We start from the raw sequence: 17,725 nt of genomic DNA, 5'->3' as shown, positions 1-17,725 counted from the left end.
ATTTTAATGCAGTATCTGCTGGGAAAAAGGAGTTGGAAATTCAGACCTCAATGTAATTTTTGGAGGCTTTAGCTCAGAAAGTCAATTTAATTAACAAGTAACATGTAAGTGTCTAGGATAAATGTAACCTTTTCCCAGAGCCCTGCTAAATATTGCATAGAGGGATGTGACTGGGAATTAACAGTACAAGTAATATGAATTTTTACTGGAGCTCATAAAAAGTCAGATGATAACAAAGACATTTATGCAAAAATCACTCCTATTTTCACACCATGTCATTATTTTTTGTCAGTAAAGAATAAAAAAGTAGACAAAAGGGGTGCATGGCAAACTTAAAATAAAATGTGACATGGTATTTTTATCACATTGCAAGCAGGGCACAGGCAAATAAGCCATGTACTGAACTGAAATGGTCATACACAAGAAAAATTTATAAAAGCAATGTTTAAAGAGCTGGAAACTTTCTTAGGAACTTCAAAAAAGGCCTGAATGAACATTGCAGATTTGTTTGAATGCAGTCTTTAAGTGTGGCAGTACTGCCCACATACTAAACTTGGTCTTTGGATACATAAATGTCGAAATATACTGGAAAACAGACTGAGGCAAAACAGCTGACTTGCAAAAACAAACTAGTAAGTTGTAGAGAGAAAAATAAAGGAAATTTTTATCATCACTTAGGGATCTATTAATACAGAAAACAAAGCTCCTCATGGTAAAATCCACTAGCTAGTAACTGAGGTGAGACAAATTCAGACTAGGGAGGCACAACAAGTTTAACACTTTGGCCGAACCTCATTTTACGGTACAAGGCCACACACAGCAACTGCTTTCTGGTTTTGGATGTCCATCAGCCTTACAAAATCACAATCTGTAACAAGATCCACCAGCACCTCCACACAGCCGCATCATTCCCTTGTGTTTTTTTACAAGACCAGGTGCCAACGGGACTGAACCTCAAACCTGTGAGGCCACCGAAGCTGGAATCCCACTACACCCCCTGCTCCTTCCCTGCTCCGACACACAGCGCCATACTGCAGGGAACAAAGCACCTCTGATGCCCAGCAGCTAAGTCTCTCCCTTCCGATTTCCACAATTAAAAGGCCCTCTTGACAGCAGGATCCCCATTCGGATGGAGTTTCCCGATGGATAACCCGCTCTCCCTGCCCCCCCCTCCCATGCTGGGGTCCGCAGTCCCCACCGACTCCGGGGCGGGCGGGGGACGGGACGGCGCGCGGCTGGCGGGGCGATGGTGCCACCTGCCGGTACCCGACCCGAACTGGACCGGCATCCCCGGCACCGCTCGAACTCCGAGGGACTTAACTGGATTGGACTGAACGACCCGGCCCGGCCCCCGCTTCTCTGACCCGTCCCGGTTGAGCTCCGCGGCTCGGGGAATCGCTCCGGCCCGGGAGGAGATGAAGAGCATTGGAGGGAACGACCGTGAACTCCGAGTGCTGTGAGGATCCGGTGATGGTTTGGATCCCCTGTGAGCGGGATGGAGTAAGAATTTCGGCAGGCTACAGCACAGTAAACACCGTATGCTGGCCTCATGATTGAGCTGTTGGGATCTAATGATATTGCATTATTAATGCATTAGGAGCTGATGGGCTGAAATACACAGGGAGAAAACAGCTGCTCTGTGAGCTCTGCGCAGCTATTCATCAGGTGCTATTTAGCAACAGGCTGTTAAAACTTATGGTTGAGGACTTTAAATCATCAGGGTTAATGACTGTAACATCCAATTCACTGAACTGATTCCAAGAGCCCATCAAAATATTTGAAACTCGCCAAATTATTCAAATAGACATTCTGGAAAGCCTAAAAATGTCTTGTGTATGTATTTTCCTGTCAACAGATAAAGCAATTTCTTCTCTGCGGCTTAGCAAGAGAAGACTCCTGCATGTTTGAAAAGTATTTTGCAATAGTCAGTACAATAACAGATCAAAAATAAAATCCCTCAAGATATGTGTTGACTGCAAAATAACAAGCTCCCATCTCCCCTCTGCATTCCTCAGTGAAGCACTTTTTCTGCTACAGAATCACCTCTTTGAGAAAACAGAGAGCTGAACAACTTCATCCATTCAGCAGTGAGGTCATTGAGGTCAGACTCAAGAAGCTGAGACTGCGTTGAGAGAAAAGCCTATGGCAATACTCAAAACTCAAACATTCAAAGAACAAAATGGAGACAGATGATAAAACAGACGAACACAAACATGTAGAAAAATAAAAGCTGGAATAAGAGTAGCCTAGGAGTTTGCTCAAGGTTAATTCCATTCATGAAAAAATAAATTCCCTGATAGGTTACAGGTCTCAGTGATAGAGGCCAAAATACCAGCTACCAGCTTTTTCTGTATGCACCATCACCCCTGATCAACGTCATCTGGTCTCAGCATACAGACAGAAAAACACTAATGTCTCTTATGTTCCTTCTTCTGAAAAAATGTCCTGAAACTATGCAATAAATGAGCTCAGAAGATAACAAAGGCATCAATGGACACAAGAACCTTTTATGAGTCAATCTAGCAAAAGCAGTAACAGAACAGTAGAAAATTGGTGGCATGTAACAGTTCTAGAATGAAGACCACAAAATTAAGCTTACTCTCCTACCAGGAAGCTACTTATATGGGATGTTTCTCATGTACCAAGTAATCTATTAACCTGAGAAGTTAATAGGACTTAATAGGGAAGGGGGGGGGGCCTAAAGAGAGGTTTTAAGAATTTATATATTAGCCAAATGCTGGGAAAATGAGAAAGTGGATACTGAAACTCAATCATAATGCAAATTGCAAGTGTGAGCTAACAAAAAATAGGAACTTGAGTAAATATTTGTCATTTTAATTTTGATCTAGGATTAACAATCATCCTTTATTCTAAAGACAAGAGGTGAAATTTGTTTCTGAAACACCGAAATTCAATCATTCAAACTCTTACCAAAAAATCTGCTTCCTTTTGAAGCGACTCCCGCATTTCTATACCAAAGCCCTGACTACAGAAAGGTAACTCAACACCATGACATACATTCTCATGACTACATTTGCCCATATTCAACAGCAGCCAGTACAAAAACTTAAGGCCTTACCTGGCAACTAAACATGTTACACCAAAACCAGTTTTGACTGATTGTGGTAATCAGTGCCCTTACTTTGAGCTCTTGTTTTGTGTACAAATTAGAAGCTTTATCTTAAACAGTAAAACCTAATCCTGATTTTTTTGTCTTTTGTTTTCTTTTTCCATAAAATTAACCCTTATTTCACACTGAGTATCACCACAAGCAGAGATAATCTCCTTGTTCAACTGCATTACAGCAATACCCCTAAACTACAGACCTAAAAAATGCCGAAAGCAACCATCATACCTTAAATTACCTTCAGTTGTAAGGAGTTTTATCTAAACTTACCATGTAAGCAATATCACACCAAGAGCCCTGGCTGCTGCTTTAGAAATTAAGCACTAATGTGTTTCATCTGAAGTACAGTTAGGGGTTTCTGTGAAAATCATTCTCGTAAAACAGGAGAATGAACTTAGTACCTCAAAAAGAGCACAGGAACAGTTTTGTACAGATTAGCAACTGAATACATTTATACTTCTGGAACTTGTAAAAACCTGTGAAGGAACTGTCACTTACTCTGTGTGGCCCTGAAAGACATTCACAGAATGGATAGAAGGATCTCTGAAATCCCACAGACGGAAGGTTGTATCGCGTGACGATGTCACCACAAGACGTTGGGTGGGATGTGTACAACAATGTGTCAGCTCCTGGTCATGCCCTACAATCACAGATGAGAAAATGTAAGGTAACAGAAATAAGACTTCTCATTTCTACATACACTTGGAATGAAATGCTGATGATTTTTAGTTTTTCCCCCCAAAAGTGAAAGAATAATAATCATTCTGGACTCTGCTACTGATTCTATTCTGTTCTACTGCTGTAAAACTTTAGAACTATATTCAACTCAAAAAAGCTCACTACTCACTTCATGACTATTAAGTAGCAATAGGCTATTGCTACTTAATATGCCATAAACACAGCAAAAGCATTTTGCAATAAGTAAATTTGCCTACATTCAGTTTAAAAACAACTACTTCACAGGATATCACAAGCTTAAAAGAACACAAATTCTTGCTCTTAGGATTAACAAGGCTGGAATTTTAGAAACCATTACAATATTGAGCAGCAGCTCAAGTCTTGTACACACTCGAATTATACTCAAGAAACAACTTACTATTCGTTTCAATATCTACAAATGATCCTACTTATAAATTCATCTTTTTTGTGAGCAAAAAATACCTGTAAGAGAATGGACAAGTTCAGAAGTCTCTACATCATACAGATTGGCTGTTCTATCCCATGACGCTGTCACTGCTTGCTTCCCCCCAACAAGCCAGTCAGCTGCTATGACCACTCCTTGGTGGCTTTTGAGTGAAGTTAATGGGCCTCTGACAGTGGGACAGTCACTAGAACCATCTCCATCTCCATCAGGTTCATCTTTATCTGAGACCTCAACTTCATCTTCTCCAGACATTTGCTATAAAATGCAAGAGAAAATAAGATTTAGAATAAATGTGGAAGAATGTCTCTACATTACATTTTACAGTGTATATGCTTCCCAGTCCCTCTAATGTGAATGTGAGTAACTTAAGCCTGTAGAATCTGGGCTATTGAGATATTCACTATCATAAACTCAGTTGAAGGAGTAATAACAGCACTTAAATGCAGTTTTAATAACTACTTAATTTTTAAGACCTCTTTAAAACTGTTTAGCTCTGAATGTCTGTCCCCTTTATTATATGCTAAGCTTTTTATATCCCCCTTACTGTATTTTACAATATTCCCCTTTGAGTTTCATTATAGCAGAGGAAGAAAAGAGTAGGAAGTATCTAACAGGACACTGCCTATTTTAATCTCTACAAAGACAATCAGAGTCATTTTTATTCATTAGAATCAAAATCGTTACGTCAATATTTGCCTGCTGGTCAATGCACAGTTGTCACAGAATGCTGATGTAAACTAGATGTAAAATAAATTATTTTGCTAACCATGATCCATAGATTTCTGAGCCCTATTTATGCAAGACAAATATGCTTTTATTTCACAATATTTGGATGTGGAAAAGATAACATTTGTACTGGTCTGCCAAAATGGAAATGCCAAATCAAATAAACTGAATCAAACATTTTCCATTCAGAGATCAATCTTGTATTACACAGAGATTATCTCTTTCCCCTACTCAGCTTACTGAGAACTTCAAGCTATTAACTGTTTGCCTTCACAATTTAGTAAGAGTGCTTCTAAGTCAAATACAGCATTTGCCAATCTACAGCAAACATGACTAAATAAAAGCTCAGAGAAAACAATGTCAGATAGCGTGGTAAGTGCTGGCAAGCATCAATTAGAAATCAAATTTGAAGTTACAATTAAATAAATGCCAAAATTACAAGTCTTTACCATCAGTTTTCAATTCATAGCAGCTATAGGTAATGTAGTAGCTTCAGAAAGTTAAGTTACGATAATTTAACTACTTTTAACAGAACTTAATTATTTATTATTTCAATTATTAAAAAAAAAATTACTTGACAGTTCGTTTACTTACATGTTTATTACCTTGAACAAAAAGTCAATTAATGTACTTAGAGCTGCATATTCTATTCTGCACCACAGACCTTTGAAAACATGAAGTGAGTTTATTTTCAAAGAAAGGCTGAAATATATGTAAAACTAAACCCTTGAAATCCCACCTTTTGCAACCCTGAAATCATGTAATTTTTTAATTATGTATAAATTTAACATTCAGTCTTATCATAAAACCTGTATCTGATGAAATTGCTATGCAATTAGTTTAGCTGCAGCAAGTTGATTGCTTACATTGCAGTCTGCAGTTGGCTGAGGTGTAGGCAACTGTACTATGTACCTCCAGATGTGAGCTGTCTGGTCTCCAGATGCTGCACAAGGGGAAGATGGGAAAAAGAGAGCAAGAAAGACTGAATAAGACTGTTTCCATGGACAATACATTTATGTAAACATGCTAAACATAAATATTACATTTAGCAAGACTGCCCAAGTTGTATGTCTTTTTAACAGATACCATTATGACCTTTTTGGTAAGCAAGTCTCAGCATCAAGGGTTACTTTCCTTGCTTCAATACTGGTATGAACATAACATATGCAAAATATAAGTAGCTACAAAATTAATTATTTCTACAGTGAGAACATCCACTTAGTACTATACATCAGTACACAAGTATCATTGCTAACATGTAACACTTGATGAAGGCATTTAATAAATCAGCAGCTGTCATCCTTTATTTGTTACTGCTAAAAATAGTACCTTCCTCTAGGTACTGCTAAAAGAGGGGTTCCTCTTCATTTAATGACTTTTCCATTAAACGTTTTAGTGTGTGAAGAGCAAGTGTGAATCTATTCTGCTTCTGCCTTAAGCAGCTCAGCTTAAGCAAAACCAGTTTACAGATCAGTACACACTGATTTTAGACTTCACCTCTTTTTGTAAGAGACTCATCTGTTACTAAGAAAAAACACAAAATTTTCATTATGGACAAAACAAATATGCTCTAATAACAAGGGATACAGTGTTGAAAGGAAAATACCTCATCTAACAGACCAAGAAGTGCAGAAGAAATATCATCAACCTTGTAAGATTTCTGACTTCAATACTCTGGACCCTGCGGGTTTGGGTTTTGTTTGGTTGACTGGTTTGGTTTTTATTAGTCAGCTTATAAAGCAACATTGTTTATGGTATTGAAACACTGATTATAGTTAGACGAAAACAGGAAATTCCAAACAGCTGAACTTAAAACTATTGTTAGCCTAGAGAGAAGGCATTGTACTCCCTACTTTAGAGGAACGTATTAACTTTAAATATAGAAAGAAGCAGCTTTTTAATTTCTAACCTCAAAAATAACTATATTCATTTTACAATGGCTTGCCAAGAGCAGCAAATTGAATCCACATTTCTTTAATCCCAAAGCTAATGCCCTAATTGCTGGACCATATGAACCACAGTTTCAACCACCTTAGACAATTTTCAGACCTGAGGCTGTCCTGATAATACTTTCATTCCTGAAAACACCTTTACACTAACTGTGATGTTTTCAAGCTCTTTTTTCTGCACACTCAATGTAACAATATTCTTTTACTTTATCTTTGGAAATGCTGCCCAGGGAAGTCCTGGATGCCCCTTTCCTGGCAAGGAGGAACTGGATGATCTTTAAGGTCCCTTCCAACCCCAACCATTCTATGATTTTATGATGAAATATCACGTATTTCAAAAGGGTCAAGATGTCAAAGTGTCTGTTTTGAAGCAAGTAAGCACAAATGACAATGATATGACAAGTACAGATGGAAAGATATAGCTCAGATGTGTTAGGCTTAAAATGCAAAAATATTTGCATCAGCAAGGATGCTAGTGAAATACACCTGTTCATCCATTATGATTATCATACTCGGTATATGAAAAAACTTACCTGTAAGAGCCACTTGCTCAGTTGGATGAAACTTGATGGAATTAACTGTGTAAAACAAAGTAAAGTTTTTAGCTAATATATTAAAAGAATTACTTCAGACTATTTTATCACTGAAAGCCTTGGAAAAAAAAAAGGAAGTATTCAGTTATAGGTAATTTTTTTTTAGGATAGAAATATCCTAGGTGAGCTAAACCACAGTGGTATTTCAAGTACATAAACCTATGTAGAATCAAGGAAACCAGCTATAGTTCATTATACAAAAAAACATTATTTCTAGTAAGTTATTTCCTGAATCTAGTACAAGTGCTCAAGTGCTTCATGTTATAAAGGATAAACCACATTCAATAATCATGTATAGGCTGACAGGAGATAATGCTCTGGACTTCCATAAAGACAACTAAAGTATCTATAACTATTTTTAACACAATGAACTCTTATGCATGACCATCAACTCTGATTATTGCTTAAGATTGCAAGAACCAATGCTTAAAAACCTAATGCAAATAATACAAAGTAGATCTTTCTCTGAATAGTTTAATTCTATTTGTATCTTTGCCACAAAGTCCACGTGATATGCTAGGTGAGTGACTTAACCAAACACACCAGGTGAATAACTGTGTTCCTCATTTTCTGGGTACAACCACTCTAAGTGGTGAACTCTCAGTAGCAAGTTAAAGATACAGAGAATCTCTCCATGTGCAAAACCCTATACTGTTATCCATTATGAGACAGGAGGGTGCTAATCGGGTGCTTGCCAGATTTGACACCAAAAATTAAGACACATTCACTGCAATTCTCTACCCAAGGTGTGGTTTAAAAACGCTGTTTTAGAAATATTCATACTGGTATAGAGGAAGATAAATGCCTACGTAGAATTGTTTTAAATAACTATTTCCTTCGAGATTTTAATACTATGTAACACATTATACATGAGATCATACATTAAACAAATAAGTGCAAATAGATGGTCACCCAGCATCTGTACCTGGTAGTCTAAATATAACCACAGATCCTGCAAAACAGCTCATTTCTACTTATATAAGCATCTCTGTTCTGCATATGCATGAAGACGTCAGTAAATTCTGACATTTAACTTCTGCATATTGTAACTGTGGCTGCAAATTTCTTTGTATGGACTTGTTTATGCATTTAGCATTTACAGAACTGTCTTAATACGCCTCTGCAAAGAAGAATCATGACAAAATAACCACTGTTTGAAAATTAGTGGAACTTCACAACTGACTTGGTGGTGGTGTTGGCAAAACTACAAGTGAAACTGCCATAAATATTTTAGTAGGATTCCAAAACATATTTCCCCCTCCCAAACATACTTTGTTCCCAGTTATCACAACATGCCCTTATCTTACCTGATCCAACATGCCCTACATACTTGGCAAGGCACTTCCCTGTTTCTATGCTCCACAGCAAAGCAGTGTGATCTACAAAGATTAAAAAGTTGCTGTAAATACTGTTACAAATTTATGTTTCTCACTTTTAACAGATTCTAAAAACTTCAAATGTAAAGCGTACCATATGAAATAGTTTTCAAATGCAGGACAGGCCAAATTCTCTTGATTATGACCTTATATATATAATAGCTTGCTAACATTATAACTTAATAAACAACTCCCAAAATAAGAAAAGGTGCTGTCCCAATAAAATTAATTTGCAGGAAATATTGAAAGGCAAACTCTACTTTTGATGTTTTTCCTAACTTGTGTATAATGCTCCAACTGTGTATCATGAGATTCAGAAAGAATACAGAAAGCATTCCGTGGTAAAAAAGTCAGGCAGCCACAACCAGCAAGAGTCCTTAGAACAAACTGTTTACTTACTGCATAGAAAACTGCATAGAAAAATGCAGAAAGGTCACTGCAGAGCATTCCTAAAATTTACTTTAAAAGGGAATCACTCCAAACTCTACTTCTTTACCCTGCCACAGCCCAAAACAGATAATTAATATAAATATTTGTAGAGTGGGGAGAACCTTAATGCTGAATTGGAGAATGGCTGTTTCTAAGTTAAATCAGGACAAACACAAGACATCCCACACAAAGATAAAAATGACACAAAAATAACAGTTTGGTTTGTGAAGCAGCAGCTTCTGATCCACTGTCTTCAGATTCTGTTCCAGTTTCAAAAACCTGTCACTTCCAACTGACCTATTCTAAGTGTTTATGGTTTATTTATTTAAAATTTTTGTTTATTTATATTAGGTGTTTATGAGGAAAGGCTGAGAGAGCTTGCACTCTTCATCCTGGAGAAGGATGAGGGGAGATGATGTTAATATCTCCAAGTATTTAAAGAGTGGGTGCAAGCAAGATGGAGCCAGAATCTTCTCAGCAATTCCCAGTGACAGGACGAGGCAATGGGCACAAGTTGGAACATTAAAAAATAAGAAAAAACTTCTTTACTGTGGATGACAAGACACTGGAACAGGCTGCCCAGGGAGGTTGTGGAATCCCCTTCTCTGGAGATATTAAAAACCGACCTGGATTTTGACTTGTATAATGTGCTCTAGGTGATCTTGCTTTAGTGGGCAAGTTGGACTAGATGACCTCTAGAGGTCCCTTCCAACTATGATATTTCTTTGATTCTCTGATTTTCCTAATAATTTTCAAAAAACCACACAAGCCCCTAGATTTATTTTTGGACCTAGACAGATTTAATAACTTATTCATTAGTACCAGGTTCCTTCTCAAGTTGGAAGGAAGTAATTTATTAAGTTAATTAACTTAATTTTATTAAGAAGAAAACCTTAAGACGTTTAGCTGCCCTTGCGCTCAGGCAAAAGCCAGCTGATTGTACGAATACAAGAATACACAAACTGTGATGAAGCTTATGAATTTTATACAAACACTAAGCAATACTATGACATGAAGTCTGTGGGTATTTCTGTACCCAGCCATACAGCACTGTGTGAGGGATCCTTGCAAGCGAGCAGGTCCCCAACCCACCCATCTACACCACCCAACAGTCTCGAGCTGACACTAAGGAAAGCAAGACCTGCAAGACCTGGAACCTTCTAAGGAAACTGCAGTTTAAGAACTTTTCGTCTACTATATTTCTTTCAATCTATTTTTTCAGTGTGGAGCTCACTGGTGAAAAGAAGTATTCCAGTATTCTTTTGATCTTCTATAGTTTGGGGTCTAAACCAGAATTTTCTAAAGATTCAAGCAACACAAAACTTTACCAGCAGATGCAGTTCCCAACACCACTGGTTGAGTTTTTGCGACACTGACATCCCAAATACCATCCCTGTGGCCAACATATTCCTTTACCAGTTGACAGATTGCCCTTGATGTTGTAGTTTTAAAACTGGATACAATCTGAAATAGCAGAAAAATCAACGTTTCTTTTCGCATTGACCAACATTAGGTAATTATCTTGCAAATACAAATAGGAACATATTTTTTCATAAGGATTCTTCTTTGCTCTGACATTGTTCATGACTGTCAGAACTTGACATCTGATGGTTGGAAAGTGAGTTTTGATGCAATTGCGCCTTAATTACTTGGTTATTGTTTTGTTGTTTTCTTTAATACCCCCCCCTCCTTTTTAGAAAAGGCAAGATAAACTACATTGCACTATAATAACACAGCCTCACAGGAGTAATGAGTTGTACAAATGCAGTGTGCACTTTCCATTCAGTTTGGGTATAGGATTAATTTTTAAACAAACAAACGAAACATAACACATAGCAAAAAAAAAACAACAACCCCCCCCAAAAAACCAACTTCCTATTCCTACTGAACAGTACATCTGATAATTTGAAGATGATTCATGCTATGCAGTAATGTCTTTGAAAAAAATGTACTACTTATTAGATAATTCCAGTAAAATCCAGAAACATTCACATTTAAAGCAGTCACTGCTGGGATTCCTCAAAACTGCAAAAAGCTAATCAAAGTACACATTAATCCAAGAGCTTATGCCAGTTTATTGGTGTAACAAACCTTTTTTTTTTTTTAAGATATGTCAAACTCATCTAAACATTTGATAAGCACATTCCCTCAAAGTTAACGCTGTCAGTGGAAAACAGAGAAGACATTAAATCCAAATTCCAAATTAGTATGTGGGTAAATAACATCAAATGAAAGGAAGTCTAGAAAAAATGGTAACTATTACAGAAAAATGGCACTATAGTAGAGTAAGGCTGAAAACACTCAATATTTACAAAAAGGGAAACGAATTGGAGCTTCTACATGTTTAGAAGAAAGTGGAGTACGCTACTTTGGGGAAAAAAAAAAAAATGAAAAAGTCTTGCTGTAAAACTTCCGGAGACAACTGGAAGCAAGAGAAGTGAAAAAATACTTCACTAATCACAAAACCCCAATTAAAAATCCTCTACTTTTAGTCCACAAGTCTTGAAGGTCATAGCTCTGCTTTGAGGAAGACAGTCTGAAAAGCTTTGTTCAAATGGAAACAAAAAGAGGACTTCATCTTATCAGTGATTTCCTCTACATGCAATTATGGGCAGGTATCTATCTATCTGACCAGTTAATTACAAACCTTTAAATGTTTCAACACACAAATCACATTAACACTACCTACATCTTAGTAAAAGTTAGAAAAAAAATTAATGAAGTCTACACTTTAGGTACAATAAATATAAGTTAAATATAAGTTAAAATAAATATAACTAAAAATTTAGTTTTGGTATCCAAAAAAAGGTCTTAAGTATGACATTAAAATCAATTACTTCCAAAAAGATTTTTAAAAGGAGTATCTGCAAAAGCATTCAAAATCCTAAGCACAACAACTTTCCATTGATGACATTATAATATCCTGTGTGGATTCCAAATTACCAGCAAGTACAGATTTCAATATAAGGAAAAAAGAATGCACTGAAAAGAAAATAGGTTAACAGTAAATTCAACCATACTGCAGTTTTATAAGCTTTGGATACAATCTTACTGAATCAATTTTCACATTTAATACAGTCATAAAACTAAAAGGAGTTGTGTATGACAGGTGGAACAGCAGAATTAAGTATACAGTCAAGGATTAATATAGCAGCTCAGATTTCAAACTTGAAGTTTTTCTTCTCTCAGCCCCACACCTGAACTATGTTTGCATTCTGACTATTGCATCAGGTTGCATCAAATCCCAACAAGCAAGCACAGATTTTCCAGAACTGGTGGACAATTTTGACCATTTCATGGCATGGCTGTTAAACTCCTTTTAGAGTATCAGCATTCTTGAGTAAACACACAGAAGAGCTGGAGAACACTAACACTAAATATCCAGATATAGTTATTTAACACACATTTTTTCTACACATCTTTTTTTCCCCTCTTACTTCTTTTTTCCTGTCCCTCACCTTTATGTACTAACAACTGGATAAACTAGACTGTGCCTGGATTACTTCCTGGTTCCTTAACCATACATAAAACAATCTTCCAAGAAAGGAAGGGAAATACTTAAATAACATGCAGCTCACTACAAAAGCCCTCTGCATTGCAGAAAAGTCTTCTAAAATAACTTTAGCAGTTCTCAGATTTATCATACACAAATGCAAATAAGTGGCCATTTGTATCTTGAGTGCCTTTCAGCTTTGTTTGTCCTCATTCTTAAAACCACATAGTTTCATGTACTTCCTTCTATACAGAGATTTGTTAATAAGGAAACAATTGTTTGCCATGTAAACAACTGAAAGCAATACAAATTCAAACAACTGCATGGCACACAAACTAAAACACTCCATAAGAATGGCTCCTAAGAGGACAGGACATATTAGAAGCACGAATGAAAACTTGGTCAGCTCAAAACCAGTCCAGCTGCATTATATTGTGACTGACTACCAGAATTTCCTGTGGAATAATATTAAACAGTGAAGTAAAAAAAATACATCCTCTAAAGACCTGTATTCCCTTCAACTGCTGGGTGAAGAAGTATCCTTTTTTAAGAGTTCTTTTCCTTATCCAAAAGGATCAGAGATCCTGGAAGTTAGTTTATGATGGAGCAGGTTGCATCATTTCATTTTATTTTAGGATTCTGGTTAAAATCTTTACGTTTTCCCGGTGTCTAAACAACCATCATAGCCAGGGATTGTTATCAGCCGTAACAACTTTTTAACCTCAAAATATGAATTTTACTTAGTAACTCCTGCATACACAAACAACTACATTTTAATTAAAGGTACTTGCCCATTAAGGTGCCAAAAAAATTACTGTTAGAATACCAAGCACTAAATCTACTCTTTGTTCAGAACTCGGGCACTGGTGGACAAGCCCTGCTGCTAAATTGTAATTTTCTGATATAAGATTTGCCAACTTAAAATTCAAGCTTCTAACCCAGCTAAGGGATTAAAAGTTTCCTGGTAAAGGAATTTCCTAAGAAGGACCTGAATTAAGCATGTTTACCTCAGCATTTTCCTCAAGAAAATTCACAGATTGATTTGGTCTTAGCATGTTTTAAAACTGTTAAAGCAGTCAAGGGTAAGAATTCCCATTAAACCAAGCAAACACTGAAAGTGTTTTATAGAACAGACCTAAATTCTTCATAGGTTGGCAATGAGAAACATGTAATTGTGTGTAATTATACAAAACAATCAGTTTGTAAAATTTAAGACTCTTCTAATTACCTACAGGGGAAAAGTTTTATATATATATATATGTGTATATATATATATATTTTTTTTTTCTTTTTCAGACAAATGTTAAATTAGCATACACAACAGTATAAAGGGTGATGGGTTGAAGAGAAACCTTGTGATCCACTACCACAGAGTTTGGAACACAACCCTTTTTCAGAGAACAGCATTATTCATTCAATGCTCATAAACAATATGGACATAAGAATTTCAGAACTGCTGAACTCTTAAAACTTTTCACATCTCACTTTGCCAGAGAGTGTATTAGGGAATTCTATCTGCAACCAGTCAGGATACAGAGAGAAAGATCAAAGTTACCTAGAAACTTAGTTACAGTCTTTCCTGACCTTTGGCTATACACTTTTTGTGGACCAAGAGAAAAGAGGCTGCAGCTTTGACTCTTGTGTAGGAAGAAAGAAGTAGTCAAAATAAAGCCACTCGCATGAAAGTCAGAAAGGTTGCAAAAAAACCACCAGAGAGAAATGCTTTCAACTTTACCATAAAAATTTTAACAATTCATAAAAACCTAGAGTAGTACACAGAGATCCCAACTTAAATCGCCACTTCAATACCCAAATATTTATTCAGAAGTTCACTACCCACAAAGTTCTATATTTCCCTCATGAAATCAAACTTTTTTGAGTTCTCTTTACCACAGTTATCCCAGATACACGCGTGCACACACTCTCTCCCCTCTAATATTCATTCTTTTAAAAAAGTAGCAATTATTGGAAAAATGTCAAGTAGAGTGGTTAAATTAATGGGTAATTGATGATGCCAAGATAAGGATACTGTTCCTCATGAGGCAGGTTTACTTAAAAAACAGCACTACTAGGCTTCAAAAAACCACAATTTACAACTTAAAGAGAGCCACATTGATAAGCAGAGGTTTAATTTGTCTCATACCTTGCTAGTAGATGCCTTGTAAGTTGTCTTTAATTTCTGAGAAAGCTGACTGGTACTATGACTGGCTGTTGAGACAATAAATTCAAAGGAAAATATTTCAAACATTTCATTAGATTATTTGTATAAGTAACTGGCACTACTTCCCTTCAATAATATTCTAAGTTTTGGCCAGCAAAGTACACAAGAAGTAAATCCAAAAACATTATTAGTATTCTTTGTGGTTCTCTTACCTTTTGTTTTCAGTTGTCCTTTGCTCAGTTCAGCTCCATCAATTGTCTGTCCTTCAGCTGCTAAACGTTCATTCAGTGTATCAATCTCTCTACGTACTAATAACAAAAATCTACATTACTACCCAAAAAATTGTTTATCATTAACATCATTATCATTAACTAAGGTACTATTTAAGAATTTCTATGATTAGTAAATAATCAATTTTATGCTAAAGACAGAAAAGAGATCTTATTTTATAAAAGCAGGCCTCACCAAGACATAAACCAAGACGCATGCTGAATTTTCCATAGATCAATCTTGACCAAGATTCCAAGAAACTATTAGTGGCTTCTTATTACTGTTACTTTTACTAGTAAACGTGGCTAAGGAGTAACAAACCAGCTCCTGTGAAATCTATGGCACGCCTGTACCAAATTATCAATAACCCTGTATTGACTTGAGCCAAAACCACATTCATTCCACAATTCAAAAGTCAAGACTCATAACACAGCTTCCAAAATCCAGCAAGGAATACTAAGCAGAGGCTTATGACTTATGACTGCCTGTGTTACTTACTTTGGATTCTCTTACATCTCCATGGATCACTTACATTACCATACAACTGTACTGTCATTAATCAAATGACATTTTTTTGCAGATTCACCTGGAACCCTTATCTGAGTGCTAGATTTCACGAACAACTGCAGATGCTCATTATTTGATGTATTAAGGAGGGTGATCCAAAAACACATTTTATACTTTTCCAAGTAAGACACTATTCCAATTTTATTTACTAATATTACATCATTAATATCAGGCCTGGAAATACACAGTAAAGCCACAAACTTCAAACGAGACAGCCACTTCACTTTCTTTGCCCAAGAGTCAGGGGAAGATGACACACATCAGTTCTCACTACTTGTGTCAAAGAGCTAAGAAAGTTATTTTTCTGAAAATGTACAAACCTCATCTTTAACTCTAAGTTCAAAACAATTCTTAGACTCATAAAAAAGCTACAGTAATTACACTACACTATCCAAGGTAAGCATCTCAGTTAGCTCTACTATAGTCTTAGTCCAAACAACTCATAAATTGCTGGGAAAAAAAGATACTCACGTTCTAAATTTTCAATGTACAGGTTTTCAAACTCCCGTTCTATTTGTCCAAAAAGTTCAAGGAGTGTATTGCGTACAGAGGATGGTAGTTTAGAATCCTAGAAGGCAAAATAACAGGGGTTTATTTTTCTTCACATACACCTCATACAGTTACCCTTCAAACTTAAACTGATTTTAACAGTTCCCTCTAGCTGCAAGGAGAAAAATTAAAATTACTACTGGTGTAGAATGCAAAACAAAAAGCATTGTGCACCATAAAATTACCCATTTTACAAACTCTTTGTCTTTCAAGGGACAGAATCCAAATCACCTAAGGGATTTTTTGGCCTTATTGGAGAAAAATTATAAAACCAAGAAATATGTACAACTCATTAAAAAGAAATAAAGGTGGAAAAAATTTATACTACAATGTCAAGGTGTTTCCAATTAGAGAACAAATACCTTTGAATTAAATTATAAATAATGCAGTTGTATTCAAAAACTGAGAAATGTCTATGCAAGGAAACAAGTTACCAAATTTCAAAGTGAAATTAATATGGCATTATGTCTACTGTATTGTTAGTATATCAGTGTTCATCTATCAAATATACAGGGAATGTGCTCATCAGCAATATTTACTTTTTTGTAAACAAAGCAAAAGTATGTGTTTTCAAAATATTGAAATCATCAGCTATGGACAAAAAAGGAAACTTGAGTCAGCTTCTGCCACAGCACAAAACCACCATTTCAGGTCTAGAAGTACAGCGGAAGCATTTAATGTTAGCACAGGACACCACTGAAATCCAAGTGAACTTCATTATTCAACCCAAGTTTAAGAACAATTATGGCTTGTTTTATTCTTAAGTCTTCCAATAAGCCCAATCCAAAAGAAATTGGTTTCACTCCTATAAGCTGACTGAATTAGGAAGAAACCTGTGCATGTGAGCCATCAGAGGGCAGCATGTGCCTTCCACCAAAGTCAGCATCTGAACCATCAGAATTTTATCTCACTCACGTTTTGAATCATACAGTCACACTGTCTGCCTTCAGAAACAATTAGAAAAGCCTATCACAATCCTAATCTTGTAAATTGTTTCTGAACATCAATTTTAAGGAGCAGAGTATAAGAAACCACTAATCGCCGTGACACAGAACACATCTGCTGTGTGCATAATTCAGTTTTAAATCAGTTTTACAGCTACTTTAAGCTGACAGAAACATGCCTCATGCTCAAAGAAGTGGTCCTGTGTTCCTTATGCCCCACAAGGGGATATTCCTTTTGGCATGATCACTGCCTCTCCCTTGAGACAGTACTTTTTTTCTTGCATTCAAATCAATCAGAACATGAAACAGGTCCAAATTAACACTGACTTGAAACAAAACTGATTAATAGAGTTTCATTTGTGTAGTATTCCTGTTTAAGAGAAATGCCAAAGACAGA

The 17,725-nt window shown here is 36.3% G+C and overlaps 1 protein-coding gene across 2 annotated transcripts in view; it reads right to left on the bottom strand.

Moving 5' to 3' along the window:
• Nucleotides 1-17,725, bottom strand: part of WDR37 (WD repeat domain 37) — a 41,205-nt gene that overhangs the window by 12,608 nt on the left and 10,872 nt on the right. For both annotated transcript variants that reach the window (XM_071734786.1, XM_071734787.1), the window contains 9 exons: nucleotides 16,307-16,403; nucleotides 15,211-15,306; nucleotides 14,981-15,045; nucleotides 10,673-10,808; nucleotides 8,847-8,918; nucleotides 7,480-7,524; nucleotides 5,864-5,940; nucleotides 4,289-4,526; nucleotides 3,626-3,767 (listed from right to left, as the gene is read on the bottom strand). In XM_071734786.1, the coding sequence (XP_071590887.1) occupies nucleotides 3,626-3,767; nucleotides 4,289-4,526; nucleotides 5,864-5,940; nucleotides 7,480-7,524; nucleotides 8,847-8,918; nucleotides 10,673-10,808; nucleotides 14,981-15,045; nucleotides 15,211-15,306; nucleotides 16,307-16,403 (968 nt within the window). The remainder of the gene's footprint in view (nucleotides 1-3,625; nucleotides 3,768-4,288; nucleotides 4,527-5,863; nucleotides 5,941-7,479; nucleotides 7,525-8,846; nucleotides 8,919-10,672; nucleotides 10,809-14,980; nucleotides 15,046-15,210; nucleotides 15,307-16,306; nucleotides 16,404-17,725) is intronic.

The sequence above is a fragment of the Heliangelus exortis genome, chromosome 2, assembly GCF_036169615.1.
Source record: "Heliangelus exortis chromosome 2, bHelExo1.hap1, whole genome shotgun sequence".
Taxonomy (NCBI): domain Eukaryota; kingdom Metazoa; phylum Chordata; class Aves; order Apodiformes; family Trochilidae; genus Heliangelus; species Heliangelus exortis.
The sequence above is the reverse complement of the archived record's forward strand: the minus strand, read 5'-3'. Positions and strand labels throughout refer to the sequence as shown.